We start from the raw sequence: 18603 nt of genomic DNA on the forward strand, positions 1-18603 counted from the left end.
ATGTCCGAAAGTCGCGCGCTTGCAGCTATATTAAGTAACAAACCTGAATCGCAATCAACGCTATTCAGAATATTTTAAGTGACATCATTCATCTTTGTATGGTATGATACAGCGTAACTGCTTTCTTTTGTTTAGGTTTTGTTCGAGACATGGCCCTGAAAGACCTGTTAGATTTCAACAGCCACCAAATGAGCTTTTGATTATGGCAGAGAATATTGTTCCCAGACTTCTACTCAGGTTTATTCAACATCTTAGGGATAATTGCAAGCCAGGTGAGAATGTTTTCTTTGACTTGTGCTATTTATTTATCATCCATTGAACTATGATATGTAAAAGAATTTCAGTGAATCAATGTAGTCCCCTGTCCATTTTTAGCTTCTCAAAGACTGTGCAGTTTTCATTGTGTGATTAATAATAAGTGTAAGGGCAATTATGATACTCACAATTCAAAATTGTTGAAAATGTGATCAGTCTATTGATTTTGTATATTTCAGGATACAGGTGTCATTTTAGGACAAAATGTAGCTTTCTGAGCATTGTTCTTGTCTTATTGCTGTGACATCATTTGATTTATTGCTGTAACATGATTTTATGTAGGTTTTTAGCTACTATAGACTATAGTCTATAGAAGCTATTGGGATGGGTATCCGTCCGGCGTCCGTCGTCAGTCTGTATGTATGTATGTATGTATGTCCGTTTGTGAGGCGTCCGTCCACTCAAATATCTTGAGAACCGCAGTACTTACTGATTTGATATTTGTTGTGTAGATGAAAAATATGATTTTGAGAAACTATTTTTTTTAATTTTTTGATATTGTTGAAAATAGGCAAATTAATGCCAAAAAAGGTGTTTTTGGAAAAAAATCTTCTTCTTCATAACCGCTGGTCAGACAGCTTTGTTATTTGGTGTTCAGGTCCCTAGGGGTAACCCAACTTAGATTTCTTCAAATTGTGATGAAATATGCAAATGTGTTTTTTTAAGGAATTTTTTTGTCATTTTGGTCAAAATTTGACTTACATTGTATGTAATTCTTGTACTGTATAAACCCTATCAATTCACCCAGAAAAAAATAATTAATATGATTTTAAATAATTGAATTAATTAGGAAATCATCAAAGCCAAAATAATTTTAGTGTAGAATTATCAGAAAGTTCAACTTTTTTTGATAATTCATAGTGAAATGTTACCATCTTGGAAGATTAAAACATGTAAAGGCAACTTTCCTGAGTCCCAACTCTGACATATTCTGAACCGTCATTTATTGTACCCTGTATGTTATCTAAAAGAAATTGCTCAAAATAGTCAATAGAGATAGAGATAGAGATAGAGATAGAGAAAGTTCTAATTTCCATTTATGGTTGACTTGGTAAGGATAAAATAAAATTACTTTTTAAGGAAAAAAATAGAGTGGTCAATTAAAAGAGTGGTCAAAGTGATAGGGTTTTTATGGTAAAGCCCAGTGGGCTGTAAGATTCCTCATGTGCTATTTATAGCAATTATGCAATCTGTGTAAACAGTGCAATGAAAGTTACATGATTCCTTATAATGCTTTTGATGACCTTGAACTTCTTAAGTTTCAAACATTTGTCTCTTCAGTGTGCTTTCTCTGAGTATGTACAGTCTCAACTTATTCAACAGAAAAAAATACAATGTTAATCAAAGATATCCACCTTCTTCATCAATACATGTGTCACAAAAGGTTATTCTCTACATAACACAGCAGAGCTCTGTCAACTGTTGAGCTGCTTGTTCTTTCAAAACCGCTGGTCAGACAGCTTTAATATTTGGTGTACAAGTCCCTAGGATGACCTAAGTGAGATAATTTCATACAGTCAGGAAATACTTAATTTTGTATCCATGTCTATAGTAGCTTCAGGGACTTTGGCCCTATGTTTTGGCATTGTTCTTGTCTTATTGCTGCGACATGATTTGTAGGGGTCAGAGAATGAATTCTAGAATTGAAAATATGACTGACTTTCTGAGTTGATTGACCACCATGGATCATTGATTTACATTTTTAGGAAAATGTTCCTTTGGTATATATAACTATGAAAATACATTTGTAAACCAGCATTATCATCATGTAATGTGTGCGTACCTTCAACTACATGTAAAAGCAAAGAGAACAGATGCTTGTGTGACTGTAGTCTAAACAATATTATGGATGGATGCACCTTTTGTCCTATTAATGTAAAGATAGTAATTTCAAGGTTTGCAATTATAATTTGCTAACATTATTGGCCTGAATTATTATCCTGCGGTTCAGCTATATGTCAATAGGTATACTTCAGCGTCATTCAAGCAGCCAGTCAGGGGTTCATTTGAGCATTATTCTATAGCATTTTCATTTGAAAAGGTTGACTGTTACAATGCAGTCATTCGAACAGTGGAAGTACGGTCTCAAATCATAGGTACCGGTATTTTGCATGTATCATTTCAAAACACATGAGAATATTCCCTCCCCAAATTTTGACTTAGCAATTGCTGATTATAGCAGCAGTGATAATGTTTGCAAGTCAAACCATGTTACAGGCTTTGTTAATAAGGGCACTTGAACAGCTACTCTAAAGTTCATCACAACAAGTTACAGCTTTAAGGCGATACCGAAGGATTCAAAGCACGCATTGGTTGCTATCGTTGGCAATGTTCGAAACACACACTTTTGCACGTGCAAAATCTTACTGTTCCGTTGTTTTCTATGGATTTTCGACTCACTGGTATTTTGAAGTCATACATGAGAATATAGATAAGCATGCATTTCTAAAAATTCTGTACCGGTTATGAGATATCGCCATAAAACCCTTCAAAATTTCACAAAATGACACAGTGATGTTTTCCTGTTCAAAAATCGTTTGTACTTAAACAGGTAGAACGCACCTCGGGGACAGACATTCGGACTCTCAAACTTTTACAGTTCTCTTCTGATATACCACATGTGGGGGTTCATTTTAAAGCTCTTGGTGAAAGAAAACTTTTCACCGGCTTAGTTTTTTGAAATTCGAAATTTTTATTTTTCACCATAGGGTTAACACAGGGATGGCGGCCATTTTGAATTTCTAATATCGGTAAATCTTGGGTTATTTGTTTCTCTAGTACCAAAATTTGCACGGTGACCCCCTATTTTTATTCTTGATTTTGAAAGAGAATGATTGAAAGATTCCTTGAGGAAAGTTAGAGCAAAAGTTTAAGTCATTCACTTTCGAGGTGCATATTACCTTAAACAGATAACCTAATCCATGCATAAACAGGTATCTCATGTGCTACATTCTGAAATTTTGGAAAATTTGGTGCAAATTTGTAGGAGCTGAAATATTTTAAAGTAGAGCTGTGAAAATTTGTATATGTGTGACATCACTGACGAATCGTGCGACAAACCTGCGTCTTTTGGAATTGTATGGTTCGGTAAATCTTTATTATGCAAAGAAAATCATGAAAAATTTGTATTTTGATTGATTTTGGAAATTACCCTTAGCAACCATTGCTTAGCAATTTGAATCCTTTGGTATTGCCTTAATTGTTTATGGTATTGATTTGTTTACAGAGGCATACCTTGGTGCTATACAAGAAGCTGAGGGTATGTTGGAATTGCTTCATGATTTGTGTAAGATGGGTGGTGCCATGCACGGTGTACTCACCACAGCGTTAACAAATCCACAACTCTACAAAAACCTCACAGATAGTAAGTACAACAAAGTTTTTATGTCATCCATCAAAGAAATAGAGTAAGTTATGTAAATGTAGTTGTGTTGTTAACAACATGTAGCTGTTAATATACAATATGTATAATTGCATTTTACATTGTTATTTATTTTATGCGAGTTTCTCTATTGTGGCGAAGGCAAAAAACCTCTGAGGCCAAAACACTCCATTTATATTCTAGGCAACACTACACTTAGACAATGCAATGACTGAAGCGAGTGTGTTTCAATCGTTAGTATACTGTGACGTCACTGGTAACATAACAAAAGTAGCTGTGGAGAATTTCAAGATTAGCCTCAATTCAACACAAAATGATATATAATAAGTTTCTGTTAACTTCAAAATGTGGCAATCATTTTCAAAACATGGTCCTTAATAATTTGCACCAGATTGAGCAGAATGCTTGCTCTGTTGCAGTATGTGTTCAGTTTCCATGCATTCAGTAATACTTGTTATAAAGCATGATATGGAACAAAACTGCAAATTTCATTGATGAAGGCATACAAAGCAGTACATACTGTCCTATTGATGTTTAGTAATTGAAATGTATTAGTAAATAAATGACACTGGTGGTGTACTTCATACTGAAAAAAGATACCGTTACATCTTTGTGGATTGTACAATTTTGTATTGTCAGAGATGTACCTAAACCAGTTTGAATCATGTTTATAATCTATTAATATTATATAGGGCTCAGCCCTTGGTGTCATGCCAGGGGTTAAGATTGGCAATGTTATCTGTATTGATTCATGATAAAACATAATTAATTGTTACTTCATATGACAACTGTGCCCAGTTTCCCTCTGATGAAAGCAGTTCACGTACGTACACGACGTCAAACCCTGCAGCAGTGCAGGTATAGATTTGCTGTAATGTGTAAAAATGTTGGAAAAAATTGGCAATTTTTACCATGATAACAGCCTATTGCGTTAAACAAGGGATGTATTATGCAATAATTGTCATTGCAATGGTAACCGCACTGCCCACCTTCCACTTGCAAGCTGAAAACTATAGTGTTCCGTCTAAAAACTGGCAATTCAGAGGGCGCAGGGGGCGCTTTTCTAAAATTCAATCCCAGCATTCTTTGCGTATGCCCCGTTCATATGCACGACAGTTTTCTCCCTTTTTCTATTTTTTATGCGTTATGTTAACGATATTTTGTGTCAGCGACAAAGTGGATAATAATACTTACTGGCTAATATAAGAGATATATTTTACAAATGGCATGTTATATAATAATTTGCACATTTCGTATTTGTTTATTTACGAGCACTCAAAAAAACATGGCGGCGCCCATAAAAGTAGGGTACACTTCCGGTTACTCGCATAGTATATTATGAATCTGCGCATGCGTAGTCAGTAAGCCGCTGGCGCGACTATTATTCCTCAAATTTTGTTGTTAATCTAGTATAATTGACATGCACTTTTTGTTTCCATTTTCTTCTGAAAACAGACAGCAGTTCATTTCAAAATATATGAAGACCTTGTCATGCTGTGTTATAAAGTATATATACACTGACAGTCTGTACTTCCTTGCTTTGAAATTCTTTACCTTCATTATCATAATATCAATGAAACAGTTGTATTTCAGTATCAAACTGTCAAGAATATGTTTACTATGTCATCTACTTTTCACTTGCTTGAGAAACACCAGATGATGTCTGGTTGTAGAGCTTTTGCAATAGAACTTTACTAATCTCAGTAGAATGACTTTGTTGGCATGACAGTGTTACATAATGTGACATTCTTCCCATCTGAAACATGCTAACTCCTTTATGACCAATTTCTCACACTGTGATCCATTATCATATACTGTATAATCCATTTTACTTCTTCTCATACAACATCTGTAATTTCATCTGTTTTAGCATATCATCTTCCATCGACAAACCTCTCTTTTTCTCAACTTTCATCTCTATTCTATTTTTCTGTTTCAGTTTCTAACACCAGCAAGAAGTACAAAGCTGAGAAAGGAAAGAGGTCTTATGCAGAGATGAATAGAGAATGTTATCTGGCAGCATTAGAAAGCATGCAAATACCAAAGAATATACCAAGACATTTGAAAGGTACATGTGAACATAAGTACATTTGAATCAATCAATAACTTTGGTCTTTTGTTAATTTACTTGCAAAGGATTTCTCCAATAATCATTTATTTCCACACTGTGTTTGATAGAAAATGCTAGAAAATGGAAACACCGTCATATTTCAGAATTTGTCACTCTTGTTAGATATGTCCTAGGGCTCAACAATTGACTTGTCGCAGAAATCACAGTTTATGACAGATACATTGTAAACGTAAAATTACCTGTCAGTGTTATCTTTAGTGAAAGTTTTTGTGGTCATATGACAATGTTATTAGCAAAAATATTCATATTTGCTTTTCAATTGATCATTGTAGGAGACTGATCAGTAGTTGCACCATACATGTCATGGTGTAAAGGAGGAAAATCTTTATCTTTATTATTAGACACACAACTTCCCTCTGAAGGGAAGAAAAGTGTTACAAAAACAAATGAGGAAGTTACTCAAAAGAAACCAAAACAGTGTATCAAAGGAAAAATAAGAAAAAAGAAATAAATTCATACAAAACAAACCAAAACAATAGCATGATTAATCTATCAAGATAACGAGAAAATCAAATAATGATTACATTTCTGATAGGCGTTCCATTCTCAATTTCATACATGTAGATCTGTACTTTGCTAGAGGAATTGATATGCTAGTATTTTTCATTATGAATTCAAATTTGTTAGGCATATCATAAAATGTGGTGTTATATTTTGCAGCTGCAGCAATTTCTGCAGCAGATTTCTTTGGCTGGTGTAAAATTTGCAAGAAATGATGCAATGTTGTTCATCTTCTACACATTTGCTATCACAAAGTTCGCAGATTCTTTCATGTACCAGAATTTTATTTTGGCGTCCTGTTTCAATTTTTAATTAATGAATGGTTACTTAATCTAAATTTGACAAGACTGTCTCGGAGATCAATATTATTGATAGTAGTAATGTAATTTTCAAACTCAATACTTTGTTTAAATATTCTGTATATTCTCAATTTATTTTTTGCATCTTTATTCATTCTTTTTTTTAACTTTTATCATCTTGGATTTCTCTTTCCCACAGTTCATCGTATGTGGCTTTAAGTTTGCCATACATTTTGGTCGATTCAGACCTAGTAATAATTTGATCAGAATTAACCAATTGCATTTCCCTGATATTAGAACAGATTGACTCAATCTTACAATACCACTTGCTTTTCAGAATTTTGTTAACAAGGAATGCTTCCTTTAACAGACAGTGTTCACTATTATTAAGTGTATTAAAATTGACAGAATGTGACTGTGAATTTCAACTCCATGTGTTTTTGTAACACTTCATAAAGAAACTAATCACACTCATAATGATACCAGGCTGTAAGTTTTGGCAGATTAATTTTATTTTCTAGTTCGGAATTGACCAATACTCAAGTTACTTTCAGTCAAAACTTTTCAAATGCAGATTGTCATTGCTAAGAGTAAAACACAGCATGGCCTTTCACAAAGTAGACAAGTTAGTGCATCAACATTGTACTTATCATAAAGTAACACCAATGTACATGTATGTAACTATCACAGATAAGTTGTACATCAGTTCACAGGTCAACTTTCATCAGATGACAATAAAGACACAAGGAAAATGCAAATAAATAGAAAGTATATTTTAGTTTGAATAAGATCTTGTTATTTTGGTTTCAAATAGATTGTACTGGTCTACAAGCTGAACTTGAACACAAGACTTTGCTTGAAGAGTTAGTGTTTTGGGCAGTGAAGTATGAATTCCCTCAGAAAATGGTCACTTTGCTTCTCAATATGCTTCCGTTCAATGACTACAAAGTGAGTAAATTTGCTCCCATTTATCAAGTATTAAATGGTTGAGTGATATGATATAGAAATAATGGGCGATGTGCTGATCATTAATGTGTATTTATGGGCAAGGGTGAGAGGAATGCTTGCCAAGCCCATTAATTTTGGCTTTCCTAAAGCCTGCACCCATAAATAAACATTAATGGTCAGGGCTGAGTCTGTTATTTTCATTATATTATCAACGAACCCAAGAAAACCGTCAAAATTTGCGAAAATTTCACAAGCGAACAAGAACTGGCCCCGGAACTGATTAATACGCAACGCACTGTCACGCACGCTGTCAAAATTTGACAAATCCAGAGATGTTTTCAGAAACAAAATATCTCAACTTGGCCCACAAGTGCTCCATTTTATTTTGTGATTGATTATGATTTATGTTTCAGCTGTAAAGTTATGATACTTTGAGTTGTTAATCTTATTATTCATATTCACGGGCATGTAACCAAACCATTACTTTGTATTTGTGGTCAGTCACATGGTTCAGCTCGACCAATCAAAATGGGACGGGCAGGGCATGGTAATATAATATGAAATAACACATATCTGTAAGTGTACTGGCACATTAAAATATTGATTGTATATTACTTTGAGCTTTTACATCGGTAATGAAAGACTTCTATGTGATATTACAGTTGTGTGCAAGGAATAGAATCAGTAATCTGTGATACCAATCCTATCATTACCAGATATTATTACATCTCTGTATGACTATTGCATTGTAGGAACCCTTTACCAGAGCCTTTGTTCAGCATTACAGTCGTATATCTGTTGCATTGACTGATACTGAGCATCCAGAAACTTTGTCAAACCGAGTTGTACACATTAGTGTTCAGCTGTTCAGTAATGAAAACCTTGCAACTAAAGTAACAGATGAAATGCAGCTTCTTCATGTCATGGTCATATCATTGTTAAATATGATTGAAGATATCCTAATACCCAGCACGATAGGAGGTCAGTATATCTTCTGCTTCACTTCCCATAACAGTATTATAGGGTGTATTCCTCAACAAAGGACTGTTTGTCCAAGGGCAGGTTACCATTTGTCTCATGTTAGGGCTATAATGTCTTTATTATCTCAAGTTGCAATATATAGGTATTGCTGAAGCAGCCGTGTATGTCAGTCCATCTGTCTGTATGCCTGTATGTATATGTATATATTTACGTATGAGATTCCCAGATGTCAATCATGGCAGGTGAATTAATGCAATTGCAAGTTTAAGGTAGTGACTCGGGTTCCTTTGTAAATTTTAGCGATTTTGTGATTATTTCATATTCTGAACCCCTGAAATATGATCTTTTTATTAAAGAAAACTGTGAGGTAACATTGTACTGGAAAATGTCTTAAATTTTAGTGAAAACACGGCCTTCTAACCACTGCGCGAGTTATTATTTTCTTTTTGTTTTAACGGTCCGGATTACTGTCAGCGTTATCGTTATACCTTGAGGAGATTATGTAAATTTTTATGCACCATGTTGCGCATGCGCGCACGTCTTCATAAGAGACGCTATCCAACATGGCTGATGACTGCCGGCAGTATAAGCAGTGTAGAAAACGCAAACGTATGGAAGACCGGTCACGACATGCGACATGCGAGTTTTTAAAACTGCGATCTGCGGTTTAGGTTAGGGTTAGGGGTTAGAGTTAGGGGTAGGGTAGGGGTTAGGGTTAGGATTAGGGGTTAGGTTTTCTCTGGTAAAAAGCCTTACTTTGCTCTCAACCCTGGAGATTAGGACAAGGGAGGGAAAAATTGTAACGGCATAACTTAGGGTTAGTTAGCGTTAGGGGTTAGGGTTAGGGTAGGGTTGGGGTTAGGTCGCAGATCACAGTTTAAAGACGCAGGTCGTATGTCGCAGGTTGTGACCGGTCTTCCCTACATGTCGGAGTCCTAACGTGGCCGCTATTTCTCCCAGGGTATATCCATTGTAGAAGTATGCAGAAATAAGCTCGTCTCTACCTCTGTAATCCATCGTTAGGAGGAGAACGAAATGACATGTATGCAAACGCCATATTAGTTTTGCAACTCGCATGTCGCAGTTTAAGAACTCCCAGGTCGCAGTTAAAAAAAAACTCGCATGTCGCATGTCGTGACCGGTCTTCCATACAAACGGGGGCCAAAGAAGCAAAATGGAAAGCTGATGGACGCGATGTTGTGTGTTGGCCGCTACAGCTAACACACAGCATCGTACACAGGGCTAGCGAGAGAGTTGCCCACATCGACGGTTATTTACGAAAAGTGAATAAAAGACTGGCATTTTTGGAAGCGATCGAGTAGCTGAGGTAGGCAGGGATACGACTTGGGCCCAAGAACGCTGAATTTCGACAGTAATTTGGCTTTTTACGTCAAGTCCCAAAATGGATTTGAAGTCACCGACCCTACGTACGGGTCTTTGCAGGTTGTGGTGAGCGAGGCGATTAGCTGTAGCGGAACACATAGCATCGTACGCCGGGCTATAGATTACACTGCCGTCCAAAGAGAATCTATTAATCTTCACTGGAAAATATGGTTCTATAACAGCAGCCCATATCTTGGACTTAGTTTGTCCATGGATGTAGGAAGCATGGTTTGTCCAATTTGTCAATCCGACACTGTTATGTCGGTCTAGAGCACAGCAACGTACGCGAAACGTCGCTTCACGATCGTTGCCTGTCAATTTCTATCTGTGGTCAAGAGAGTGTCGCTGGGTGTCGCGATATGTCGCCGTTTCAATTTTACAATGAGTGAATCTGTCGAGTATCGCCTCAGTCGTTTATTTTAAGTCATGAAGAATCGCTTTTACGTGTAACTGAAGTTGATTTGGTTTCATACCCGAGGCCATAATAGTACATGTCACAGTGGAAAGCGAAATAGCGCACGAAAACCCGGTCATTTTTTATGGTGAGCAAAAGGACTGCAGCAGATCACATGTGAAAACCACAAAAACAAGTGCGACTTTCCCGCATTCCTTGAACTTCTCAACTACAGAATTTTTTAGAGCATCGAGAGTTGGTCGTCTCATCTCCGAAAGCAAGCAAGCAAGCAAGTGCCGTCTTGTACTATAGGCACAAAAATCGGCACTAAAATGAACTGGGCAACCATTTCACACTCGGTACGTGCATAAATTACGGGCTGTGAGACCGGAAGTCGAGCGCTTGTGAGAGAGCGAGCGCGCGTCGTCGCAGAACGCAGACCTGTAAACCATTCCGGCTGTATGATTTTTAAAACTTTTCTCGTCTTGTAACCAGACTCTAACCGTTACCAAACAGTGTACAGTTAATATAATTATAAGCTAGATACGTATTTGACAAACAGATATGCCCTGAATTATCTTTCTAGTGTTTATCGTGTAAATAGTACCCACCGCTTACGCTGACCAGCCTCACGTTCTACGCACAATTTTCATCATTTTAGGCGAACTAATGTTTAGGACTTGTCAGAAATTCTCTAACCTGATGCCCAATATTTAACCTAGACCCAGATCGAATAATTTTTTTTGAAACGCACAAAAATCCGACTTTTTTCGGCGATTTTGTGTGAAAAATGGGACGTTTACACAAATCGTCGATTTTCTCAGTTCCGATTTTTGCTATGTATGCGCACCTTCAAATGAGTGTAAGTCGGCGACGCGTGGGCGGATTTCCCCGATTCTTCGCATGCTAACACGTCATGAATAGACCTGAAAAACCGTGTCTTAGATTTTTGATAAACCCCCCTGAAGTGACGATAATTTGACAAACGTGAACTAAAGCCGATAATTTATGCAAAAATCCGACAGTTCACACTTCGAAGGCTCACTGTGCAGAAACAAAAGCGAATTTCAAAAATCCAAAACACGGTTTTTCCCCCTGTATATCCAGCTGTCTAGTGCCGTTACCAGATCACTTAGGGGTGCTGCCAATTCTTACTTATACTCTTTTAAGTGAAAAAATTCAAAATCACATGTTTTTGACTTAAACAAACATACCAATGCATGTTTTGACAACTAAACAAATTTTTACCTTCTTCAAATATAGACCTATTAGAAAATGTACCTCATGTTGGGTGTGAGACCCTGTTTTCTATGTGAAACTTTTGATTGAAAATATGTGTCAACGAAACTGAGTCACTACCTTAAGAAAGTTGTTAGTCAGTTTCTGTCAAGTAATGACAATGCAGCCACTATGTCAACAAGTTACCATTGAATCCCATTGGGTATGTGATGTTCAGTACATGAGGCAAGTGACAAAGCACATTAATTTCAAGACATATTGTGAACACTTCATGTAGCCAGACCTAGGGAGTATGTTAGGGGTTGAAAATCATCTTCAGACAAGCAGTAATTTATCCTGAAGGGAGAATGTTGCCCAGTGTTCTACAGGTGTATTGTTGATCTCATCTTGGATTTGTCCAAAATGCTCAGTACATCATTTCTGGAGTTGATTTTAATACAGTATTCATTTCCTAGTTGATGAGGTCAGTACGTGTTGTGCAATGTAGAATCTGTACATATTTTCATCAAAATTTCTAACGTTTGTACAAAGTAATTTAAGTGACTGTGATGCACTGATGACATTTAAGTTTTACAACTTGTCATGTGTTTTGCCAGAATTGCTTGTCTCCAACTAAATCCAAAATATGGTACTTTATATGTGGTTGAGTGATTTTTAATTCACTTTTTTGATGAAATGAAAAGAAAACAAGATTATGTAAAAAATCATGTCAATATATCATATCAAAATATTGTAGACTTTTGTAGACTACATGTACAAAGCCTTCCCTTCAAACAAGTTCGAAATAAATTTGTAATAGACAACATGACATGTTGACAAAGTTGTCATTCAGAGAAATCCATGCATAGAAAGGTACATGAGAAGTTAATGCAACTTTCTTTATTCTTCTTTTCAGAGCCAGATCAAAACTTCCACATGGTTGTTAATTGTGCTCATCGTACCCTTGTCTTCAATTGTTACTGGCCGGTAGTCAGTGATTTGATCAATGTTCTTTCACATAAACAAGTTGCTGAAAGATTTCTCAAAGATCAAACTCTTCTCAAGTACTGGATGGTTTTTCTTTCATACTTTGCAGGTATGTGACCTCTTATTATCGCTTTTGCATTTTAAATAATGCATGTGTTTTCAAAGTGTTATGTTATATAGACTTTCAAAGAGTGCACATCTGAGAATCTGAAGGTTTTCCTGATAATCACACTTTGTCATAGATGGTTGATAGTTTGTGGTTTCATTAATACCATAAGATGATTTTAAGAATCATAAAAGATTCATACAAAATGCTACATAAAACTATAGTAAACTCTGCTCTGATGTCTAGAGCCAGAAACTGGAGTATAATACTTGCTGGACAAAGTCCAGAACGGAAACTTATGGATTGTTGATATGACTGGACTGATTTGTCTCAAACTTGGTATAAGTACAACTCACTATGGCATACATATGCACGTCGATTTATTTCGCCATCTAATCCAGGCGGCCATTTTGTGTGAAGAGCTATGATGTATACACTCCACTGATTTCATTCAAAGTTGGCACAAAGACATTACGACTTATATATTTATTTATGATTTTGTGACACAGTCATGTATGGGCGATTGGCCAATGAACAATGCCTGAAAGGCAAATGAAGCTATGATTCAATGTAGCTTTCATCCTGTGTCTTTACTTCTTATTATGTAACAGGAATGAATCTGAACATAAGAGAGTTGAGTCAGCATGTGGAGTTTGAACCAAACACTTACTATGCTGCATTTTCTACTGAACTGGAGGCGTGTGCTGCCCCCATGTGGCAGATGGCATCACATTGTAAAACAAAGGTGAGCAGCCATAGATGTACAATAAAGGTCAATCAGGGTCATGTCCATTAATATCAGAAATCTTTGCAGTGTGAGAGAATTACATTCTATTTGAAATAACATGTCATTCAAACTACCAGGAAATACTGAACAAAATTCAAACCATGGAAATTCCAAGAATTCTTCTTTTCAAACATCCAAGGAATGAAGCCACACTGATTCAAATTTGAAAGTGGTGTGAAATACATAACTTCTTATTGAGTCTTTCTGTCTTCATTTCGTCATAACATGACCATGAAATTATCCACATCTTTCAATTTTGGTGTGTAACTTAGCATACCTGTCACATGGAATCATGGCCATGAAGAAATGTCTTTCTGTATACATTGATATTCATGGCTGAAATGAAAGACTCCATAGTACAATATTGTTTTCAGGTTAATCAATGCAGTAGCTCAATACTGTGTGAACATTACACCATCTTCCATATTTGATGACATTTCAAACCACATTTCTTAACACATGAACAATTTCTCTGCAGGAAACATTACCATTGTCCAAGTCTTTGCTTCAAGTTTGTAAGAACCATCTACAGGACTGGTTTGATGCTCTCAATATCTCAGATTGTCCAAATCCATATCAAATATCCTACCATCTACCCCTTCACAGATATTTTGCTGTGTTATTCAGCCAAGTAAGTCAACACGTGCCATCATTTCCCATTTTATCTCCAGTTTGTATTCCCTGTTTGTTTGTATTCCCTGTTTGTTGCCAGAAGAACATTCTACATTCATAAATGTGGATTTCTGCCAAAATGTGACATTTCAATTCTGTTCACAAATATTTTACCAAAACCACCATCTAGGTTACACAGTTGCCAAATATGTAGATGTTGCAATATGTTACCTGCTTAGACAGATTAAAATTTTCACAGACTACAAAGCCATAAACATTCCTGAGTTCCTATATGGTGATGTTATTGGTTGTACTGACATCGTTATACAGAGCGATTGTCAGGGCTACACAAAAGGCAAATACTAATACAGCATTGACTACAAAGTTAATTTTATACACAATGTGAACACATAGATTTTCAGGTTGTTACAGAGGGAAACAAAAGGTCATAAAGTATACCAACATGTTATATATAACTCCAAATGCACGTTGGCAATTTCTAACTAATATTCAAATTTGTATGGTCATCAGTTCTATCAAATTGTTAATACATGATGTTGATTTCATGTTTTTAACAGGCTGTCAGGAAGCAAGATGCTAAGATTCATGATTTCGATCTAACTGAGGATTTCCTTCAGAAGTTAATGGTGCATCCCTTGGCAATACAGGTGAACAAACTTTAATTTGAAAGCCATGTGGACACCAGACTCTAATGACAGTGGTATCCATTACATCATTGTATCTGTGTAATGCTCAAATGCCAGTTTTACCCAAAAGAGTTAACAAACAGATAGTACATCAAATTCAATTAATTTATTGACACGTAATCTAAATGAGGAAAGAGAAAAAACTATCATTGAGTGTTTATACATAGCTTTTTCAAGTGAATGTACTGTGATGTTATAAGTGTATTATTATTCTCAATCAACCAGTGATATGCTATTCAAATTGATGAGAATCTTATGTGAATCTTTTGAAGGGAATTATATTGCTATGAATAGTCCAAATGTAATGCCTCTCATGAGTCTGTTCAGTGACATCTAAAATGTGATCAACATGATTTTCAATATAAATATGTTTTCCTCTGAAACTTTGTAGGTTGCAAATTGTGAAATTCACTGTGGAATGTGGGCACGCAATGGACTTCAAATCCGTGGTCAAGCTATGACATATGCACAGAGCCATTTTTGTAATTCCATGATAGATCCAGATCTCTTCTTACTACAGGTTTGTAAATCATAGACCATTTAACACTCACTTTACAACATTGTGTGTTTTATTGATGATAAGACAGTGTGTTAACCTGTCATCAAACTGCATAGCGAACTTGATACTGATTTGTCACAACATTCTCGGACATTGACGTAAAACACTTTTATGCTCAAACACTCTGCACCTATCATTGTCATTATGCTTTGTGTTGACATAAAACAATTTGATGTTTCAACATTGAAAACTTATCATTAAATCAACATGATCTATAGTCATTGCTAACACTACACTTCCTTCATCACAAAGTATAGGAACAGCTTTGTGCTTGCATGTGATGATTCTCAAGTTGACATTTTGACCTCAGTGTTGACTGTGATATATTGCTAGTAAGAAATATCTGCAAAAACTGACAATACTTTGTTGGAAGATTGTGTTTCTGATTTCTGATATGTGATTGGTCCACTGGTCCAACTTCAGCATCAACTTACATAGTTTCATGTTATTGTCTTGTCAATGACTGACTGACTAACAGTCATAAGATATTTGTATTGCCGCTTGTTGATGTATTTTTGATAAAGGATATTACATTTGGTTCTCTGAATGTGCAGCACTGAATTACCATGTACAAACAACTAATAGTTCTGTCAATTGTTCCCCCAATTTGTTTGTTGCAGTGTTGTCAAAAGTAGGTCAGAGCCTCCGACTCGGAGGACAGATGAGAATGATAGGTTGTGAAGTTTGAGGAAAAAAGAACCACAAGAAAGTTGTGTGGTAAATCATTTGGTATAATTTCTCATAATGTCTTTCAACATAGTTATGTGGATCACAGTTGGACCCAGACTACTTCACAAGTAAAATCTTTGAGAGATTCTGCATAATGGACTGGTTGACCTTTGCCCCAAAGTACAAAAACTCACACTTGGAAGCTGACCGGGAAATACCTATGCTAGAGGGCGCACTAACACTATTTGCAATGCTATTGAATAACAGGCAGCTACTTGGTAAGTACATGAATTTGTTGTGTGAACACATGATGTCATGTAAAACTAATCAAAGTGATGGTGTCTAGATGCAATACAGAGTTTACCAGTGTGTAATGTGACTTTTCGAGACAATTGATGAGTAATTTGTCCATGGTTATACATTAACTTACACCCACTGATCTCATTCTTGTATGCTTTGCAAAAGAAATTGAGTTAGGCAAACTGTTATGATATATTTTTTCTCCTGATTTGCAATTCTTACATTTCAGCAAGACAGAGGCTTAGATTTTTAACAAACCATCATCCTTCGATGACCTTCTGCTTATACAGATGTATCCATTTCTGTAGACTTTCTTGTCTATTGCAGACAACTCTATTCTTACTCTGAGAATAATGTCTGCCTTTGGCGTTTACTCAGCAGATTGTCATTGTCAGCCATTGTGAATATAGGCGTACATGCTGTTAATGTATAAGGTATCAATGCCACTTTCTCTGGTTCAAGCTTCTGTTTATACAGTCTCACCAATGAAATTGATAGCTACTGATAAGATAATAAAGCTGTTTCCAGCAGACTGCTTGAACGATGTTGTCTTGGTCGGTTTTCACAAAATTATTAATGTTTGAGACTAAAAGGGTAAATTTTTAAAACAGTACCAAACCTAATCTAGTAATTTACAAACATACTACTGTACCTCAGTGTCAAAATCTTTAATGTAATCATTGTAGTATTTGTTGGTTGGAACACATGATTCTGTTCAAGTTAACCCTTTGAACCCAGCTTGGACAAAAATGTCCGCATGATGTCATAGGGTACCAGGGGGTCAGGGTGCAAAGGGTTAATGTCTGAAAAAGCATAAAACTAAACGGAATAGTGATGTGGAAATAAAATCCATTGAGAACATTAAGCTTCCAAATGAAAAGTTTAACAGTGTGAATTTGTTAAAGAAAACATCATAACAACCCAGAGTGTAGAAATTAGCAAGAAACTTTATTCAAAATCTTTATTCAAAATAGAAAAACGAGCCACATAATATTACTACGATATTATAGAGGTACCTTGCACATCATGTGTTTCTCCATTTTGTGTAGTATGCTTCACCATCCAGGAATACACGTATAATCAAATAGTGAATGTTGTCAATAATCCACTTTAGTTATGTACATACATCCTTGAATGTACTTGTATCTATGGGTGTTCATATGGGTTTGCGTGAAGGAATGAGTGTGTGTGTTTATCTCAAAGTTTTAGAAAGCAAAATTCAGTTGACTTATGGGAAAGCATTTCATCTTCAACAACTTCAAAAGCACATCAAACTTACATACTACAATAGTGTACAAACAACTGCAATATTACAATAGTGTACCTGAAACAGCAAAGGCAATAATTATAATAAATGAAAATCTCTGTGTATATTTACAGGGCCCATACATGCCTTGAAAGTCATTTACAGTACTTGAATTTTAAAACCTCCTAAAAAGTCCTTGAAAATAAAATGGAATCCTGGAAAGTCCTGGAAAATTCATAAGCCAACCCAGCCCTCCCCAACTATGAAGTTTGAAAATCATGACATGACAAGTCATGATATACCGTACTCGCCCCATGTTTGGCAACACAAAACTGTGAAAAAACTAGGGGAGGGGCTTATACTTGAGCAACCCCATATCATCTGCTGTAAACGCTTAATTTATGCTATTAGTGTTCATTGCGATTTCAGGTTTGTTACTAAATATAGCTGCACGCGTGCGACTTCGGACAACACTGCCTGAAATTCGGACAAATTTTGTTGTTGTATGCGCGGCTGTTGTTGTAGCTTGTGGTCAAAAACCATTGATTCATACAAATCAGTTTGACTTTTTGTAGCCATTGTACCGCGAGCAGGTTATCTTTTTGTCGTTTATGCTGAAAACGTGGACAAATATTAATGTTATGCATACTAATGAGAGAAAATGTGACATCATTTGCAATCAGCACTATATCATGCATGATTTTTTAAACCCCATTCAAACAATCTATCGCTATCAAAATTGACTTACACATCCAATTGATTGACTTACACAATCACTGGACACAGAAGTGACATTTTGGTAAAATTTCAGCTTTGAAAAAAAACCAAAACTTGAAACAAAGACGTCATGTATGCTGCTGATCAACAGTGATACTGGTAGTGTGAACTGGCATGATGCATTGCCTGCACGGAAAAGCAACTCAACATTCCAATATCAAACAATCTATATCCTGTGAAAACAACAACATAGCAGTAAAAATTGTAATAGTCACCAGGTAAAAGTCTTCACAAATGAAAGGATAATTGCTTCAAACAAATGAAACTGCATGTTTAGAGGATTAAAACATTGTGGTCGTGA

At 36.0% G+C, this 18603-nt stretch overlaps 1 protein-coding gene across 2 annotated transcripts in view; it reads left to right on the forward strand.

The window, feature by feature from the left end:
- The window catches only part of LOC139139741 (E3 ubiquitin-protein ligase UBR3-like), a 49397-nt gene that overhangs the window by 1882 nt on the left and 28912 nt on the right, over positions 1-18603 (forward strand). For both annotated transcript variants that reach the window (XR_011553873.1, XM_070708606.1), the window contains exons 2-12: positions 136-272; positions 3542-3679; positions 5637-5765; positions 7443-7576; positions 8329-8557; positions 12469-12648; positions 13257-13390; positions 13911-14063; positions 14623-14712; positions 15143-15271; positions 16071-16257. Coding sequence is in view for 1 of the 2 variants with exons in the window: in XM_070708606.1 (XP_070564707.1) it covers positions 136-272; positions 3542-3679; positions 5637-5765; positions 7443-7576; positions 8329-8557; positions 12469-12648; positions 13257-13390; positions 13911-14063; positions 14623-14712; positions 15143-15271; positions 16071-16257 (1640 nt within the window). In the remaining variant the exon portion in view is untranslated. The remainder of the gene's footprint in view (positions 1-135; positions 273-3541; positions 3680-5636; positions 5766-7442; positions 7577-8328; positions 8558-12468; positions 12649-13256; positions 13391-13910; positions 14064-14622; positions 14713-15142; positions 15272-16070; positions 16258-18603) is intronic.

This window comes from Ptychodera flava, chromosome 9 (genome assembly GCF_041260155.1).
Source record: "Ptychodera flava strain L36383 chromosome 9, AS_Pfla_20210202, whole genome shotgun sequence".
In the NCBI taxonomy this organism is placed as follows: domain Eukaryota; kingdom Metazoa; phylum Hemichordata; class Enteropneusta; family Ptychoderidae; genus Ptychodera; species Ptychodera flava.